Here is a 16,410-nt window from a genome sequence, read left to right as displayed (position 1 = left end):
CCACAGTCAACCCACAAGTGAAAGAGTATGGAGATAAGCAACAGGGATCTAGGAACACCGTGTACTCAGCTGTTCCCCAGGGGAACGTTCTTGCCATGCTGCAGGCAGGCAGCCCTGCACAGAGGGCACCGCATCTCTGGTATGAGGAGCTCCATCACAGCCCTGTGCCAGCATCGTCACAGCATGGCCTTCCTCCTGAGATTAGCAGATGGGAGCGGTGTGCAGATGGGCCCATTCCCAAAGGACTCCGCTGCCTGCAGGACAGACACAGTGGGCACTCACAGGGAGAACAGAGAGCAGAGGGGTATTCTGGGGAGAGGGAGCCGCGGGCAGTGAGGGCAGCGCTGGGCCTTGAGGACAGTCCTCGCAGAGTCCACAGACGGCAGGAGCAAAGGAGACCTCTCAGAGGAGGACCCAGGCTCCTGCCACACGGGCTATATGCATGCCGTCGCCACTGCAGCCGGCAACAACTCACTGCCTGACCGGGCCAGGCGCAACGAGACGGGCGCTGACGGCACGGCACACAAGGCAGCACCTCCACCGCGAGCCGGAAGCGGGCGCCATTGGGCGGCAGGACCGGAAGCGGAAGTAGGTGGGCGGGCGGGCGGCCATGCTGGCGGCCGGGCTGGTGCTGCTGCTGGCGGCCGGGCTGGGGCAGGGGACGACGCGGGGCGTGCTGCGGGAGGAGCTGCTGCTGCGGCCTCTGCCCGTGGGGGACGTGGCCGCCGTTTTCCAGTTCCGCACGCGCTGGGACGCCGACCTGCAGCACGGGGCAGGTAGGGCGGCGCGGTGACGTCGGAGATGCAGGTGTGACGTCACGTGGGAGGGCGTGCGACGTTGCCCGTGCTGTGGTGACGTCACGCGGGGTCGAAGGTCGTGTCGCGTCACGTGCCGATAAGGGAGGCGAGGCTGCTCGGTGCTGATGCCGTGGGGTGCGGTGACACGGGAACGGGGCTGCGTGATTACATGGGGTTGATGACGTCAGCAGGCGGAGGCGCGGTGTCGCAGCGGTGACGTCACGGCACTCACACCCCCGTAGTCTCTCACTACAGGCTCTTCCCGAAGGCGCTTGGGCAGCTGGTGGCGGCACACGGCGTGCGGGAGCTGCACCTCGCCCTTACCCAGGGCTTCTGGAGTACCCAGAGCTGGGGGCAGCCGCCCCTGGGGGCCCCTGCTGGCGCTGAGCTCTGGGTCTGGTTCCAGGACACCGTCCCTGAGTATGTACCTCCAGCAACCACTGCACCTATGGGATTGTAGCCTGGGCCAGGTGGGATGCAGGGCTGCAGCTGGAGGGCAAGGCAGCACATCTGTCCCTGCAGCATGGTGTCCATCCCACCCATAGCCTCCTCTCCTCAAAGGCACTGCTTGCTGGGGCTCGCCTTCAGCTAGAAATGATTTGACGTCGGCTGGAGTGAAGGGTCTGTAAGAAGGGAGCAGCTGTAAGGAGAAGCAGAGTGGACCTGTGCTCAGTCTGAAGAGCAGAATGGTGCAGAGAGAGAAAACTCTTATTCACTCAGAGAACAATTCCCTCTTGTATCTGTGATGACAAAGCTCTGGCTGTGGTGGCAGGGTTACACCCCAAGCTCTCACCCATGACTCACTTCCTTTGACTCCTATACACTGTCACCATTCCCTGTCTCACATTCCCTCTAGCTTGGCTGCAGCAGCTCAGTGTGGATTCACAGAGCTCTCTGTTCTGCCATCCCACTGAAAGCTGCCTGAAGTTGCCCCATCCAGCCCCCACCACTTGCTCCCTGCTTCCCTAGCCTTACATACCACTCACTGCCAGCCCAGCGACTGCCCCTGCAGTAAACACTCATATCTCATGCGTTAGAACAAACCACTGGGAGGGGGGGAGAATAAGTGACCTACAACCTGAAAGCTCCTGAAAGCCAGCGTGGTCACTGCAGTACGTTATTGGATGCTATTGAATTAACATCTGTTATTCTGAGGCTCCAAGCTAATGAGTAATCCTTGGTGTCTGTTCTCATGCAGTGTTGACAAAGCCTGGAAAGAACTGAGTAACATCCTCTCGGGAATATTCTGTGCTTCTCTGAACTTCATTGACTCCACCAACACAGTCACTCCAACAGCGTCCTTCAAACCCCTGGGTGTAGCCAATGGTGAGCCTGACCCACACACCTGAAGGGCTGGCTTTGTGCACTGACTCTTGTCCCTTGCCTTAGTTCTATTACCCCCATGACACACTGGGGCAGTTGGGTGCAGGTCCTGCAGGGACTCCTGCACTAGCAGTGTTTTTTCCTGAGTTGATGTCGCTGTGATGAGATATCCCTAGAAAGGGAAATCCTGTGTCCATGAACAGATATCAGAGAGGCTGGTGCTGTGCTAGCTCACTCAGGAGAACAAGTGTTCCCACTCTGTTTCCTGTCAGCTAACCTTACTCCAGCAGCTGGCAGTGCCGTATCTGAATACAGACATATGTACAGTGGGGATTGTTAACTTGCTGGAAGCATTTCCTATCCCTACTATTGAAGCTTATATTTGTGCAGAGGAAACCCAAAATAAATACGTGGCAAGTGCTTGCAAGCCCTTAGCTATCTCTGAAACATGTTTTACAAAGCATCCAGTGAGAACTGCAGGATTTAAGGCATTCTAAAAATAAATCTGCAAAGAGATAAATACCCTTACTTTAGTCTTTCCAAATCACTCTGAACAAGTAGGATCTATTCCTGATTGAGACTGTGGCATTTTAGGCACCTTCAAAGGGTGCTGGGCTCTGAGGTATACTAGAGAATGGAACTGGTCTGCTTCTGCAGCAGAACCATAGAATCATTAAGGTTGGAAAAGACCTCGAAGATCATCTAGTGCAACCATCCACCTACCACTGATGCTGCCCATTAAACCATGTCCCTAAGTGCTACATTTACACTTTCCTTAAACACTTCCAGGGATAGGGACTCTCACACTTCCCTGTGCAACCTGTTCCAATGCCTAACCACTCTTTCTGAGAAGAAATTCTTCCTAATATCCAATCTGATCCTCCCCTAGCACAAGGGGCCATTTCCTTTTGTCCTGTTGCTGTTACCTGGGAGAAGAAGCTGATCCCCAACTCTAAGGGAGTTACAGAGAGTGAAAAGATGTCCCCTGAGCCTCCGCTTCTCCAGGCTAAACACTCCCAGACTGCTAACTCTCCACTTCCCTACACAGGGACAGATCACCGTCTCCTGCGATATGCTGTCCTGCCCCGGGAGGTGGTCTGCACAGAGAACCTCACACCTTGGAAGAAGCTGCTGCCATGTGGCTCAAAGGTAATGGCCAGTTCTGTTCCTGCATTGGGCTATGCTCTGTGGAGCTAGATGCAATTCGGTAATGTACACAAGGAAGTCTCAAAGCCTTGCAGAGAGCAGACCACAGACTGAGTTTTCCTCTTCCCCTTGCAGGCTGGTCTGGCTGTGCTGCTCAAGGCTGAGCGGTTGTTCCACAGCAGCTACCACTCGCAGGCAGTGCACATCCGCCCCATCTGCCGGGTAAGCATCAAGCTCAGTGGCTCCTTCCTGTTCCTCCCTCCTTGCTCCAGCAGCTGGGCAGAGCGGCGTGTCTCGTGGTCACTTGGTGCTCTACAAACAGAGGAGAATTCAATTTTAGCAAGCTTTCACCAGTGCTGAGCTGTAGGAAGCTTTCTCACCCCCAAGGGAAAACTAGTAGCCTTGTTGTTGTGACTCTGCTCAGTGACATGATTTTGGCCACCTCCCCTGCAGTATCATGTGTGCCCTGATGGGACTCCTGCAGTCCTTCTGTCTTGCCTTTCCAGAAGGTGTAATTGAAGCTGTCTCTTCCACAGGATGCTTCCTGCCTGGCTGTTTCCTGGGAGCTCAGGCAGACACTCACTGTGGTCTTTGACAGCTTTACCAGTGGCCAAGGAAAGAAAGGTAAGCTCAGCACCACTACGCTGTGCTTCCTACAGCCCACCTCATACCATCCATCACTGGATTTGCCTCCCACAGATTGGTCCCTGTTTAAGATGTTCTCTCGCACCCTTACTGACGCGTGTCCTCTGGCATCAGAGAGCAAGGTCTACGTTGACATCTCTCCTAAGAACAAGGTAACACGCATGGATGAGGGAGCATCCTGCTTTCTCAGTTCAGTGGCACTGGAGCATTCTTGCCTCTTATATCAGGGACTGAGTTCAGAGGTGTCAGCAAGTGTGCTGACCTGGTTGTTGGGTGGGAAAGCTCAGGCTGACTGCTTCTGAGTGGGGCTTTGCCCAGCAACACAATTTATTTCAAGAGGAACTTTTCTTTTCATGGTCCACTTGCTTTCTCAGGAAAAAGAGTTACTGGAAGTGACCCCCACACCAACATCTGTACACGAAGCAATTGTCCAAGGAGACAAGACAACCTATGCAGTCTATGACCTGCTCAGCCCTGTGCTCTTCAATACATCTCGTAGCCTCAATGTGCAGCTGAAGTGGAAGCGGCCTGAAGACAGCTGTGAGTGATCACAGTGTTATCCCCTCTGCACTGCTGGCCAGGGCTCCGGGCCCAAAAGCTCCTGTCATCAGCCTCTCATTCCTCTTTCCTTTTCCTTTCTGCAGCGGAACTGTCAACACCCATAATGCATGCTCAGCGCTATGTAAGTGGGTATGGGCTGCAGACTGGAGAAATCAGCACCCTCATCTACAACACTCACCCATACCGTGCTTTCCCTGTGATCCTGCTGGAGACTGTGCCATGGTATCTGCGACTCTATGTGCACACTCTGACTATCATAACTAAGGGAAAAGAAAACAAGCCAAGTAAGTAGACATTCCTGGCAGCATATTCCATCTGAATCCCTTGGCACAAGCAGCACATTCCAGAGATGGTTTAGTTCCCTCCCTTTGACCTAGCAATAACTGGGTAACAGGCCTGGAAAATAAAACATCTTATGGTGTTTTCCCAGCCTTCAGTCTACCGCTCAAGATTTGCTTTTAATAAGTCTGTTCTATAGAGTCATGTGGACAGTGTTTCATAATCCAGCAAGATGCTGAACCAAAGCAAATTGATTTGGGTAGTAAAGGAACCTTAATTTAAAATTGTTGACTTGATTACATTTTACATGTTTACCTTTCTTTTTGAACATTGACTTTCATGGGTCATCATTGCTGAAGACCAGCCAGATTTAGCTTTAACATGTTTTTTGTTACCTGTGCATCTTCACTTGCTCAGAAAAACTCTTCCCAGGACAGGGGAAGCAAAATTACTCACTCCGTGGAGATCTCTGGGCAGTGTGAGGCTGGACATTCCCCCACACTTCCTCCCCACAAGCCCATGCCACTGATGTGTGTCTTTGGGGTTAGGTTATATTCACTACCAGCCAGCCCAGGACCGGAAACGACCTCACCTCCTGGAAATGCTGATCCAGCTTCCAGCCAATTCTGCCACCAAGATCACAATCCAGTTTGAGAGGGCCTTACTGAAGTGGACAGAGTACCCGCCTGACCCTAATCACGGCTTCTATGTCAGGTAAAGGCACCTCTCGGCTTCTCATCCCCTTCCGGGTTATGTGTAGCACTTGCTGCCTGGGTTTCTGGGGTGGGAAGAAATTTTGTTCTCTTCACTGGCAAGACTGACACCAATATATCCTTTGTCTTCTTAGTTCATCTGTACTTAGTGCCCTGGTGCCCAGTGTCATCGCAATGAAGGATGTGAATGTGGAGGAGAGCCCACTCTTCACCTCACTGTGAGTGTGCCTTTCTGCTGGGAAGAGGGAATGTGCTGCAGGCCTGCTGCAGCTGGGCTTCACCATCCTACAAAATCTCAGGGCTTCTGGAGGGTGTTTGTGGTGTGTCAGGAGTCCTTGTGAGGGAGGCAGCTACAAGAGGCAACTGCTGGTGTAGGTCCCCACCGCCTCTTCTGTGATTTCCTATGGGATTCAGAGGTCTTCAGGAGAGCCTGACCCTAAGGGGCTGTGAGCACTTCCAGAACCACACAGGCCCGGGGCTGAACAGCACAAAGGCTGATTCTCCTGCTTCCCTTCTCCAGGTTTCCTTCCTCCGATGGCTCCAGCTATTTCTTGCGCCTGTACACGGAGCCACTGCTGGTGAACTTGCCAACACCAGACTTCAGCATGCCCTACAATGTCATTTGCCTGACATGCACGGTGGTGGCTGTGTGCTACGGCTCCTTCTACAACCTGCTAACTAGGACATTCCACGTGGAGGAGCCGAGCCGTGGAGGGCTGGCCAAGCGGCTGGCCAATGTCATCCGCAGGCTCAGGGGTGTGCCGCCTATCTGAGAGCCTGAGGCACCGCCTTGGGAGGAGCAGAGCCCTGCTGTCTCCTGCCTTTGCTGCCTGCATCCCTCTCCTGGGTCCTACAAGCTGAGGGATCGCTTCTGTAATTAAGGTGGGAAGCAGCTCTAAGCTCGTTAACTACTGAACTGCACTTGTACGGGGTTAGGAAATGTGTTCTGTTTGGGAGAAGGGGTAACTTATGTGCTGGGAATTATGCTGAAAGTAAAGTTGAGCTGTTTTGTACATTTGTGCTGCTCCTCTTTGGTTTTGTTTCCTGACACCACAGGCAGAGGGAGCTCCGTATGCTGCGGGGCCGTAGCAAAGTGCTGCAGTCAGTGGGAGCAGATGCAGAGAGCTGTAAGGCAGCACAGGGATCAGAGGTGGTGCTACCTGCTCTGCCACAATGCCACATTCCAGTGCCCTCCTTCCAGCCTGTACCACAGTTAAGCCACTTTGCAAATGAACCATCAGTTGTGGGCACTAAATTGCCTGCTTGTCCCCTCTTTTACCCCCAAGGTTTACTTGCCAGCTCAGAGCAGCCATGAGCACACAGAGCCTCACTTGGCAGATTTTGAACCACTGTCCTCTTACTGCAGCACAGGATACCCCTCTGCTGCCCCCAGGCACCATTCATACTGAATCCGTGCATCTCTACGCGTCTGCCCAGCAGTGCCCAGCAGCACAGTGTGCACACAGCAGGACACCATTCTGCACAGCACACGCTCCAGCTTTGCTGCCGTTGGCACCCTGCAGTGGGAGGACGCGTGCTGTAGCGTGGCCTGGGACAGTGCCGCTATCAAATCACAAGAATTTCTACACAGCTCCAGTTCACCCCTCCATATCAGCGATGCTCGCTCCTCCGCAGCCCCTCAACGACTCACGCCAGCAGCGCACAGAAGCGCAGGTCAACCAACGTAGCCACGCGCATAACAACATCGCGCATGCGCAGTGCTCTCAGTTCCGCTGCCACCCGCCGCGCATGCGCAGTGTTCTCAGTCCCCTCCGCCACCTGCCGCGCATGCGCAGTTCCCGCCCCACGCGGCTGCCCGTGGCGCCGCCTGACGGAGCGGCCGCGCTGCCCCCGCCGCCGCCTGAGCGCGGCCCGCGGCGGAGCCGGTGCGGGGCGGCGGGGCCGGGCTGGGGTAGGCGGGGAGGGAGGGTGGAGAGGGCTCGGGGCGGGCGTCGGCACGCGGCTCCGAATCGGCCTCTCCTCTCCTATCCCTCCGCAGGGCGCGGCGCGTGGAGGCGGCCCCGGGATGGCGGCGTGAGGCGGCGGCACCGCGCCGTGAGTACGGGCCGGGCCGGGCCCCGCGCGGGGGAGGGGAGGCGCCGCCGGCCGGGCCGGAGCTGGGCGATAGAGGGCGGGAGGGCAGGCGGAGGAGCGCCGCGACACCGGCGGGATCGGGCCGCCGTCGGCGTAGCCCTTTGCTTCCCACGCCGCTCTCTTCCCCCCTTTCCCCGTAGCCGTGCCGGGCGGCCCTCCGGCACTGAACTCTAAAGGAGCCCGCTGCCAAAACAACCCATCTTACAAACGCTGTCCCGATGGAACGGCTCCTGCCTTTTCAACCTGTGTGTCACGGCTCCGCAGAACGCGCTGTGGGTTTGCCTCGATTTGCGAGGCAGAAATCTGAGCCCTGTATTCACGCTCGCACGTCGTGGTGTCAGAGGCACAAAGAGTGCTGAGGGGATCCGAATGAAAAGTAATGATGTTCTTTAGGGAACGTGGAATAGGCTGGGAATGTTACGGTTATTGACAAGTTAAGGCCAAGGAAGTGGAGAATAAGACCCAGTGATAATTGAGTACAGAGGAAAATAGCAGCACTTGACAGTTGTTGATGTTAGCTATACCGTAGAGCTAACTGACTTAAGGTTCTGATTCTGTGGTTTCCCGCTCTGAAAAACAGCCCTGCCGCCCTCTCTCTCCTATCCAGAGGTTTATCGGCTCTATATTGGCTTTAATTGTGCTGCTGTCCAGGCAGGCAGGTCTGTGCAGTAACCGGACACTGATCAATTCCCCAGTGAAGTAACGAAGCTGTGAGAGCAGCCCTGGAAATGGTAACAAGTGTCTGAGCAGATGTCTGCACTTTCCATGAAAGGAGTGTTGCTGTGGATTGTCTCTAGCTTGAGAAACCAGAACACTTTGTAACCCCCGAGGCTTGATTAATCAAGGATTTGCTGGTCTTTTGGAAAGCGTTTGCAATTCTATTGCACCATTTCTGAGTCTCCACCAAGTGTTCCAAGGCATGAACTTATCAAAGAATGGCATAAGGCTTTTGCCAGAAATGGAAGGCTCACTTTTTCCAGCTGAGTCATACTGGCAGATAAACTAAAAAAAAAAAAAAACAAAAAACAAAAAACACAGAAAAAGCCGACACATAAAAGCTGACATTAAATCTCTGATATTACAGATAGGTCTTAAAAGTTTGAACAGTTGTGGTTCTTGGTTGTTCTGTATGTCTGTTTTTAAGAGATAGCACTGACATGTAGAGTGCTGGGCTACTTCTGTTTTTCTTAGCTGAAAATAATAATAATAAAAAAATTGTCACTTAATAGCTCCTCCACCTCTTTGCCCCCCGTGCTTTAGGTATTGTATTTAGCAGTTGTTTTGGACACTGGACAGTATTTGCAAATTGGTTTTAAACTCCTGCTGGCAGCAGGAAGCTCTGCCCACACACGTAGCTTAAAGCTGCGTGGCTGCAACGTTCTGGATTTGAACTGTTTTAAGCAAACTGTATTATAGGTGAGCCTTATGCACAGCAAACTCAGTGCACATCCCTGAGGCATACTTTAAGTATACACACACTTTAACTTGGGAGATTTTTATCTAGATATGTGGCTTTTAGTTCCCAAGCAGGAATTTGAGCTCCTGGGAGAGGGATAAATGGACTGCTTAAGGAGTTATCTCAAGAAAGATATTAACTCAGTACTGGCACACTGATACAGAAGACTTGCTGGGTATGAGCACTTCTCAGCCTCACAATTTCTGGATTAGCTTGTGGAATCCCAAGGAACACCTTGCTAGCTCCTCACGTGAATTGAATACAGAACGTAAATAATCCACTGCAAAATACTCGACTTGTGGAGGGCCACAAAGGTGATCGGGGGGCTGGAGCACCTTCCCTGTGAAGACAGGCTGAGGGAGCTGGGCTTGTAAAGCCTGGAGAAAAGGTGGCTGAAGGGTGACCTCACTGCAGCCTTTCAGTACCTAAAGGGAGCCTACAAACAGGAGGGGAATCAACTCTGTGAAAGGGGAGGTAACAGCAGGACAAGGGGAAAAATGATTTGAAGTTGAGGGAAGGAAGATTTAGGTTGGATGTCGGGGGAAGTTCTTTACTATGAGAGCAGTGAGGTGCTGGAACAGCTGCCCAGAGAGGCTGTGGATGCCCCGTCCCTGGAGGTGTTCAAGGCCAGATTGGATGGGGCCCTGGGCAGCCTGGGCTGGTATTAAATGTGGAGGTTGGTGGCCCTGCGTGTGGAAGGGGGGTTGGAGATTCATCATCCTTGAGGTCCCTTCCAACCCGGGCCATCCTGTGACTTGTCCTAATTAATGCTTTGTTTTTCTTTCTGGGTGGGAAAGGTGTGCCTGTACACCTGCATAGGAATCTGAAAGTCTTCTCCACAAACGTATGCCAATAGGAACTGCTGGATTTGAATGGTCTTGGGAGGGAGGGAAGATGAGAGAAGGAAGGACTCAGTGGAAACTGATTAATAGGCATGTGGAAAAGCGTGGTGTTTGCTTACTAATGAAGTGTGCAGGGAACCTCCCCACACTACAGGAAGCGTTAGGGAGGAGGCTGCAGCAGTGCCTGGAGATCTGAGGGGAGCCCAGAATGCTGGCTGTGGGGAGAGCAGCAGGAGCATCACGTGCTGTGCTGCCGAGGAGGCTGGAGCAAGTTGGTGTGGCTCTGATTGCTGTGGAGGAGCCCGAGGTGGTGCATGAAGAGGAACTGATGGTAAACTCAGCAGCCGCCAAGTCAGATGACTTGAGCACTCCTGAGGATAGCAGGACAGCAGGCTGCTAAAGAACGAGATGAGTCACACAGGCAGGGGAGAACAAGAGCAACTGGTTGAGGGAAAGCAGGGCGCGTTGTGAAACAGGGTGCTGGTAGAAGTGCTGTTGGATGACAGGTAATTATTTGTTCTGGGACATGGCAATCTTTTGCTTGGATCATGAGGAGGGGACAAAGAAAGCAAGGTAGGAATGTCTCATTTGCAAATTTCACCAGCAGACTATAGCTTGAGAATCTGCATAATCTGCATGCTGTTACAGCTTCAAGAGGGGACTTCCTATCCCGGATGCTAAGAGAGTGATACTTCCCTGCTCAGTGAAGAGCTGACAATGGGAGGCACCATTTCTCTGCAGGAAACCCTCAGCAAGAGGAGAATTGATAGCTTGGAAAGAGGAAACTTTATTCCTCTGCCAGCAATGTGAAGGACTCTGCACTGAAGAGTGGGGAAGAGCAGGAGTCTTAATTGTGGAAAATCCCATGAGGAATACAGGGGTGTGAAAGTTTCAAGTAGCAGTTACCTTATCTAGGATCAGCTGTGGGATCACATAGACAATGTTTTTTTCAGCCCTTAACTAGTGTATAGTTTAGAGGCACAGGAAAATAAGAGCAAACTGACTACAGATACAAGACTAACTGTTCAAACGTCTACATTTGTTTGAAGTGTAAGAGTTCTGCAGATTGAAGGGCATTGACATAAAACTTCATAGTAAAGACACACACTATGAAGTGTTTCTTTGTTCTGCAGAGTGGTTTTTCTGATTACTGCAAGCAGCTGGCTCTTCCAGGAAGTACCAATATTTAACAATGATTAACTTGGTCTGAGACCTGTGTCTGTAGTGGGAAAGAGACTGCAGGAAACTTTAAGGAGAGAACACTCAGGAGGATGACTGGAGATCACTGATGTAGTACAACTTACTCAAGCAACGTGATCTCTGCCTAAGCAGTACAGGAAATAGAAGTTGGGGTAATGGGGCTCATTTATCTATCTGCTCAAGTCTCTGTTAAATCTTTTCTCAGAATGATTCCCAGTTAAGAAGTTACCTAATGATTCAACAGTACCTTTTTCTCCAGAAGTAACTAACTGATTCAGAGAGGCCAGCAGACAGCATTTCTTGCTATGGAATGAGTAATTGTTATTCCCAGTTCACAGAGGAGGAAAACTGGTGTGGGACTAGACTTGCTCTTGAAGATACGAGGAGATGAGCTGCATAAGATAGGACCAGCACTGAGATTTTATTCCTTCAACTTGACTTTAGCAACACTGCAACGTAAAATAACTTCTTCCCTATTCCTTTGGCTGCCTAATTGAACCCCAGCTGTCCTCTCTGTAGGAGAGCACTCTCTAGCAGGACAGCCAGAAAAACGTACTTCCCCCAAATTCTCTTAATCTGTTTGCCCTGGAGATTTTGGCCCGTGCTGCTTTTCACTAACATTAAAATAGATCCTGCTGCTAGGTACACAGTGGATGGCAGCGTGCTTCCTGCTTCTGACACCAGAGCTGTTTGGTACCAAGGAGCTTACTAAGCTGTGAGACACAGGTCTGACCTCAGTGGGGGTTTGGAAGAGAATCACGTGTGGTTTTCTCTTGGCTTTTCTGTGCACTCCCTCATTCCCTCTCCCTTTGCCAGGAAATCCCTTCTTCTGCCAACAGGAGCCCAAGGAATGTGCTGTTTGTTTACTTTATCACTCTTTCATCCTTCTAACCTTCCCACACCCCCAGCTCTAATCCAAACAGGCTCAGCTCAGCCCTTCATCCTTCTGACAGTACTGCCCAGCTGAATATTTTCAGATAAAAGGATTGCTAGAAAAAAGCTTATTCTGACCAGGATCTGCATGGCTGGAGCAAGGCTGGGGCTGTCCTCTTGCCTTTCCTTCTCTGCCTTGGCTGGCAGCTGCTTCATTCAGTTGGCTGCATGTCACCATGACATACCATAGGATAACAGGGAAGAACCCACTTCCCAAGCTCTACTCTCTTTCAGCACTCCCCCTTGTATAATTTTTCCTTTCCAGGGTAGTAAGCTAGATGCCCCCATGTACCCCATCTCATTTTTTCCATGCTTCATAAACTGAAGGAAATCCTGTCTGTTATTTTCCCCAAGAATATCTATATCTTCTAATGCTGCTATATTAGATGGCTGAACTCCATTCTTTTGCCCTCTTTCAATAATTCTGTCTTGGTAAAAATATATCTAGGACATTTTAATATTTTTGAAGCCCTCTAAAATTCTTGAATGAGTATGCTTGAATTGCTTAGAAATAAAAATCAAAACAGCACAGTGTAGTTGATCTAGTTGCTAAAGATAGAAGTGTATTTTCTGGACCTCTGGTGTGCTGCCATCCCTGGTTAGCAGCCCTTGCAGCTCACTGCGTCCACAAGGTTTTGTAATAATCCAAGTGAGGAAATCCTGTGTTTACTGCACTTATGAAAATTGCCATTTTGAGATTGTCCTCTCTGATTCATTTGCATACTTTGTCTTATCTGACTTGAGCTGATTGGCAAGGATTATAAATCCCTTAAGCAGGGACTGTCCTCCCCTTTGTTTTGCACCACAGACACTCAGTGCTTTTCTGGGCAGCTGCATGTCTAGATTATTTCTTTCTTTTGCTGTTTAAGATATTAGAATGGGTCTGTGCTTGGGAGGAAGCAGTTTGTGTCCTCAACACTTCCTATAAGCATGGCTAAGCACCAGCTCTGCCATTTTCCCCTTCCTTTGTACCACCTATGAGTTTTACCACTCAACTGCTTGTTTTTCCCATCACTTTTAGGCTTTGGGCAGCCTCGGATAAATACATGTGTAGGAAGGGCTGCAGTTGCCTGTTTTTCTTTCTGTTGTTTCCCCCTCCACCTTTCTGTGTTCTGCACTGTGCTAAAGAAAAGTGTCAATTGTTAGCCAGGGTAAAAGCCTAAGAAACAGAGCACATAAGGGATACATTTCTATATCAGCAATAGAGAATCTCATCCCCAGCTGTGGGCTTCAGAAAGCAGAGCTTCTACCAAGTTTCTACCTAGTGCTAGGAGTTGAAACATCAGCAGCATAGGGCGCTTAAGTGAGCTGTAGAAGAGCTACTGTTGAACTGTTTGCTGATTGTCTGACTGGCTTTTTAACCTCCCTCCTACAGGACAGCCCACCTGAGGAGCTGCTGGAGACTGAAGCACCTGACTGCTGCTGCCACAAGGCCCCGCCAGCCAGACACGATGTACTGCCTTCAGTGGTTGCTGCCTGTCCTGCTCATCCCCAAGCCCCTTAACCCAGCCTTGTGGTTCAGTCACTCAATGTTCATGGGCTTCTACCTGCTCAGTTTCCTCCTGGAACGGAAACCTTGCACAATTTGTGCCTTGGTCTTCCTGGCAGCTCTGTTCCTCATCTGCTACAGCTGCTGGGGGAACTGCTTCTTGTATCACTGCACTGGATCCCAGTTGCCAGAATCAGCTCACGATCCCAGTATAGTGGGCACCTAGAAAACTATTATCTTCCAGTTTGCTGACAGCTCTGGTTTTGCTTTTAATTGGGGGGGAGGGTCTAGGGAAGAGGGTGGGGGTGTGTTAGGCATGTGATTGAAGTAAAAACAGCCTATTTCCTGTAATGTATGCGTGGACTAGAGTGGTAAATTCCTGACCAGCCCTCCCACTCTGCCTGTGAAATTTGACTTGTTTACTGTGTGAACTCTCGCAGCGCCACCTGCTTTTTTAGAAGCAGAAATTTTTTTTCCTTCCCATATCACTGGGAATGGACACCAGCCCTCCTAACTGAGAACTGGTGGAGGAAAGAGCTGTTGGCCTCTGACTGTTGCATGGTGGTGGAGTTGTGTGTCACTCTCTTGTTGGCCACGGTGATCTAACACTGATTCTGCTCAAGTAGCTCCAGGATCCTCTCCATCCTTCACTTTGTGGGGAGCCAGCCTTCCCACCTTGCTGATCAAGGGACAGCTCAACAGCTCACAGATGCACTTGGCCAAAAGCTGCTGGAGCCAGAGGCAGTTGAGTCATCTCCTCCTGCTCAGCCTGCCAAAGAGATGTGTGCACTGCCCAAGTGCTTTCTAAACTACTAATGCTCCAAGATCATAGCCTGAAAGCCTCAGTTACGCTGCTGCTTTTATAAAGCCTCACAGGCAGCAGAGACTGCCTCTTCCCCTGCTAGATTTCCAGGGTTTACCAAATTATTGACTGCAACAAGATGTGGAATTTTTCAGAATCTGTATGAACCTCACCTGAGAAAACTAAACAGTGGCTCAAAAATCTGGGTGCGGGCAGAGCAAGAGAAGATCCTGAGGTGTAGGCATGGCCTGAAGCCATTGATGCCATCAGTGGACAAGTGATTTTCAATGTCTGTTCTCAGGCTGATGGTGACAGAAGGTGCTGATGCTGTGGCTTGGTGATGGAGGCACTGGGTACTCCTCTGACCTCTCCCTGGCTCCCCTGGGTGGTGGTGGGTTGCTTGCACACAGGCACCGCTGTGCAGAGCTTTGCCCTGCACAGTACTCTCCATTGAAGTGGCTGTCGGGGAGCCTTCCCTGGGGCAGCAGCTTGCTTATGAGAAACTAAAGTCAACACAAAGTATTGACTACACTGTCTGAGAGTTCCCTCAATTGCCATCTGCTCATCTTCGATCTCAAAGGGTAATGCAGCAGAAGTGGCTGCTGCTGTCCCAAGGAAGTTCAGGCTATGAAATTGTGAAACTTCCAGAATATTGTTTGTTCATTGCACAGCTGTTCAAAATGTTTAATAAAGCTTTATAAACTTTGGTCTATGGACTACTGCCCTGACTACTGTTTGTCACAGATGCCTTAGCCCAGCAGTCATGCAGCTCAGAATTGTTTTGTTCCAAGTAATGCCAGCGTCTCTAGCAAGAGGCAGAGCCCATTTGCCCTGTAACTCCCAGTACTGACTCCTCATTAACTGTTTAACCTAACCCTGGGCAAGCCAAGGAGCATACTGGCAGTTCCCAAAACAAGCTCATTTTGCACACAGTACAGGAGGTAGCTTCTGGCTGCATCTCTGCACTTCTATGACAGATTCCTCTCCTTTCCTTGCAGCTTAAGGAACTGAGGCACAGAACTCACAGCCTAATCCCCAGCAGGGAACTGTTCCCTGCAGACACGCACTGTGAGCCCATCCCACGCTGCCCAGTGCTGTGCCTCGTTGTGTCAGCCCCTGCCCTGCCCACAGCTCTGCTCTGGCTGAGATGGAGTCACGGAAGCGCTGTGCCCGGCTGCAGTCAGCAGCACCTCGCAGTTATCAGCACACGTGGGAGCCAAAACGCACTGCTGGAACCAAAACCAACCTCTGCCCTCATTCCTGGCCACTGAGTCCAAGTTGGACAGCATCCAACGTGTATCAGTGTTTCTACATTTAAAAGTGCTGCCACATCACCGAGAGGAGACAGGACAGCTCTGTCACCGAGCAGCGAGGGGAATCCCAGTAGCTGCCAATAGTTACAGCATAAATAAACAGAAGGGAAAGGTACACCTCTCATGGCAAGGCATGGCAGTGCAGTTGGAGTGCTCTGAGCAGCTTTTAAGTTTTGTTTATTTAAGCTATGAGGATTGTTTTATTTAAACTAATGCAGTCATCTCTTCTAAGAGTCCATTTGAGTTGCTAACTAACCGAGCTGCACTTCACTGCAATTTAAATAAATCCTAGCCACAAAGCCAGACAGTTTGGGTGAAGGCAAGCCCTGCCTTCGCCCATCAGCCCGACCCAGGACGCGGCTGCGGCTTCCCCAATGCGAGGCCTGGCGTGGGGAGCACAGCACTTCAAAAGAGGGACAGAGGCGACGGCAGAGATCTCGACCCAATGCTTAAGAAGCGTGCTTTTCGTGGTGCTCCCTCCCCAAATATAGTGATGAGCCCTTTGATATGCACAAAGCCATCGTGGAGTGCTATCTGACGCTTCAGAGAGCTGAGATACCATCTTCATTTTGAAGATGGAAAATTAAAGCAACTTCATCACGGTCAGACAGACAGCCCGAGGTAGAGCAGGAACCCAGCCGGGACCACATCCCATGCTAATGCCCTGATCCCCAGCTCATCCTCTATGAAGAGACTGCAAAAAACCTGCCTACAACTGCAGAACAGGTCAAACCCGACCGCGTACCAGAAGCATCATCACAGCTTGTGTGCTGCAAATTGGACAGAGCCCACACAAGTGCAGTGCCTGCTCCAGCTA

General features: G+C 51.1%; 2 protein-coding genes across 5 annotated transcripts; both read left to right on the top strand.

Moving 5' to 3' along the window:
* The first annotated feature begins 571 nt into the window (after positions 1 to 571).
* PIGT (phosphatidylinositol glycan anchor biosynthesis class T) lies at positions 572 to 6,477 on the top strand. The gene is made up of 12 exons (XM_010722342.3): positions 572 to 776; positions 1,040 to 1,217; positions 1,996 to 2,123; positions 3,169 to 3,269; positions 3,402 to 3,488; positions 3,803 to 3,890; positions 3,966 to 4,063; positions 4,286 to 4,451; positions 4,556 to 4,756; positions 5,300 to 5,465; positions 5,599 to 5,682; positions 5,985 to 6,477. The coding sequence occupies exons 1-12, from the start codon at positions 611 to 613 to the stop codon at positions 6,235 to 6,237; spliced, it is 1,716 nt and encodes a 571-aa protein (XP_010720644.2). The 5' UTR covers positions 572 to 610; the 3' UTR covers positions 6,238 to 6,477.
* Positions 6,478 to 7,066: 589 nt separating this feature from the next.
* On the top strand, positions 7,067 to 14,996 carry BLCAP (BLCAP apoptosis inducing factor). Of its 4 annotated transcripts, XM_085241211.1 has the most exons (3): positions 7,067 to 7,350; positions 7,464 to 7,519; positions 13,365 to 13,449. In XM_085241211.1, the coding sequence occupies exons 1-3, from the start codon at positions 7,082 to 7,084 to the stop codon at positions 13,376 to 13,378; spliced, it is 339 nt and encodes a 112-aa protein (XP_085097337.1). In that variant the 5' UTR covers positions 7,067 to 7,081; the 3' UTR covers positions 13,379 to 13,449. The 4 variants fall into 4 exon arrangements, with proteins under 4 accessions (XP_085097337.1, XP_085097336.1, XP_085097338.1 ...); XM_085241210.1 differs by lacking the exon at positions 7,464 to 7,519 and having other exon boundaries at positions 7,333 to 7,350; positions 13,365 to 14,996; XM_085241212.1 differs by lacking the exon at positions 7,067 to 7,350 and having other exon boundaries at positions 7,383 to 7,519; positions 13,365 to 14,996.
* The last annotated feature ends 1,414 nt before the right edge of the window (positions 14,997 to 16,410 follow it).

The sequence above is a fragment of the Meleagris gallopavo genome, chromosome 22 (assembly GCF_905368555.1).
Source record: "Meleagris gallopavo chromosome 22, MGAL_WU_HG_1.1, whole genome shotgun sequence".
Taxonomy (NCBI): Eukaryota; Metazoa; Chordata; class Aves; order Galliformes; family Phasianidae; genus Meleagris; species Meleagris gallopavo.
This window is presented reverse-complemented; position numbering and strand designations above follow the sequence as displayed.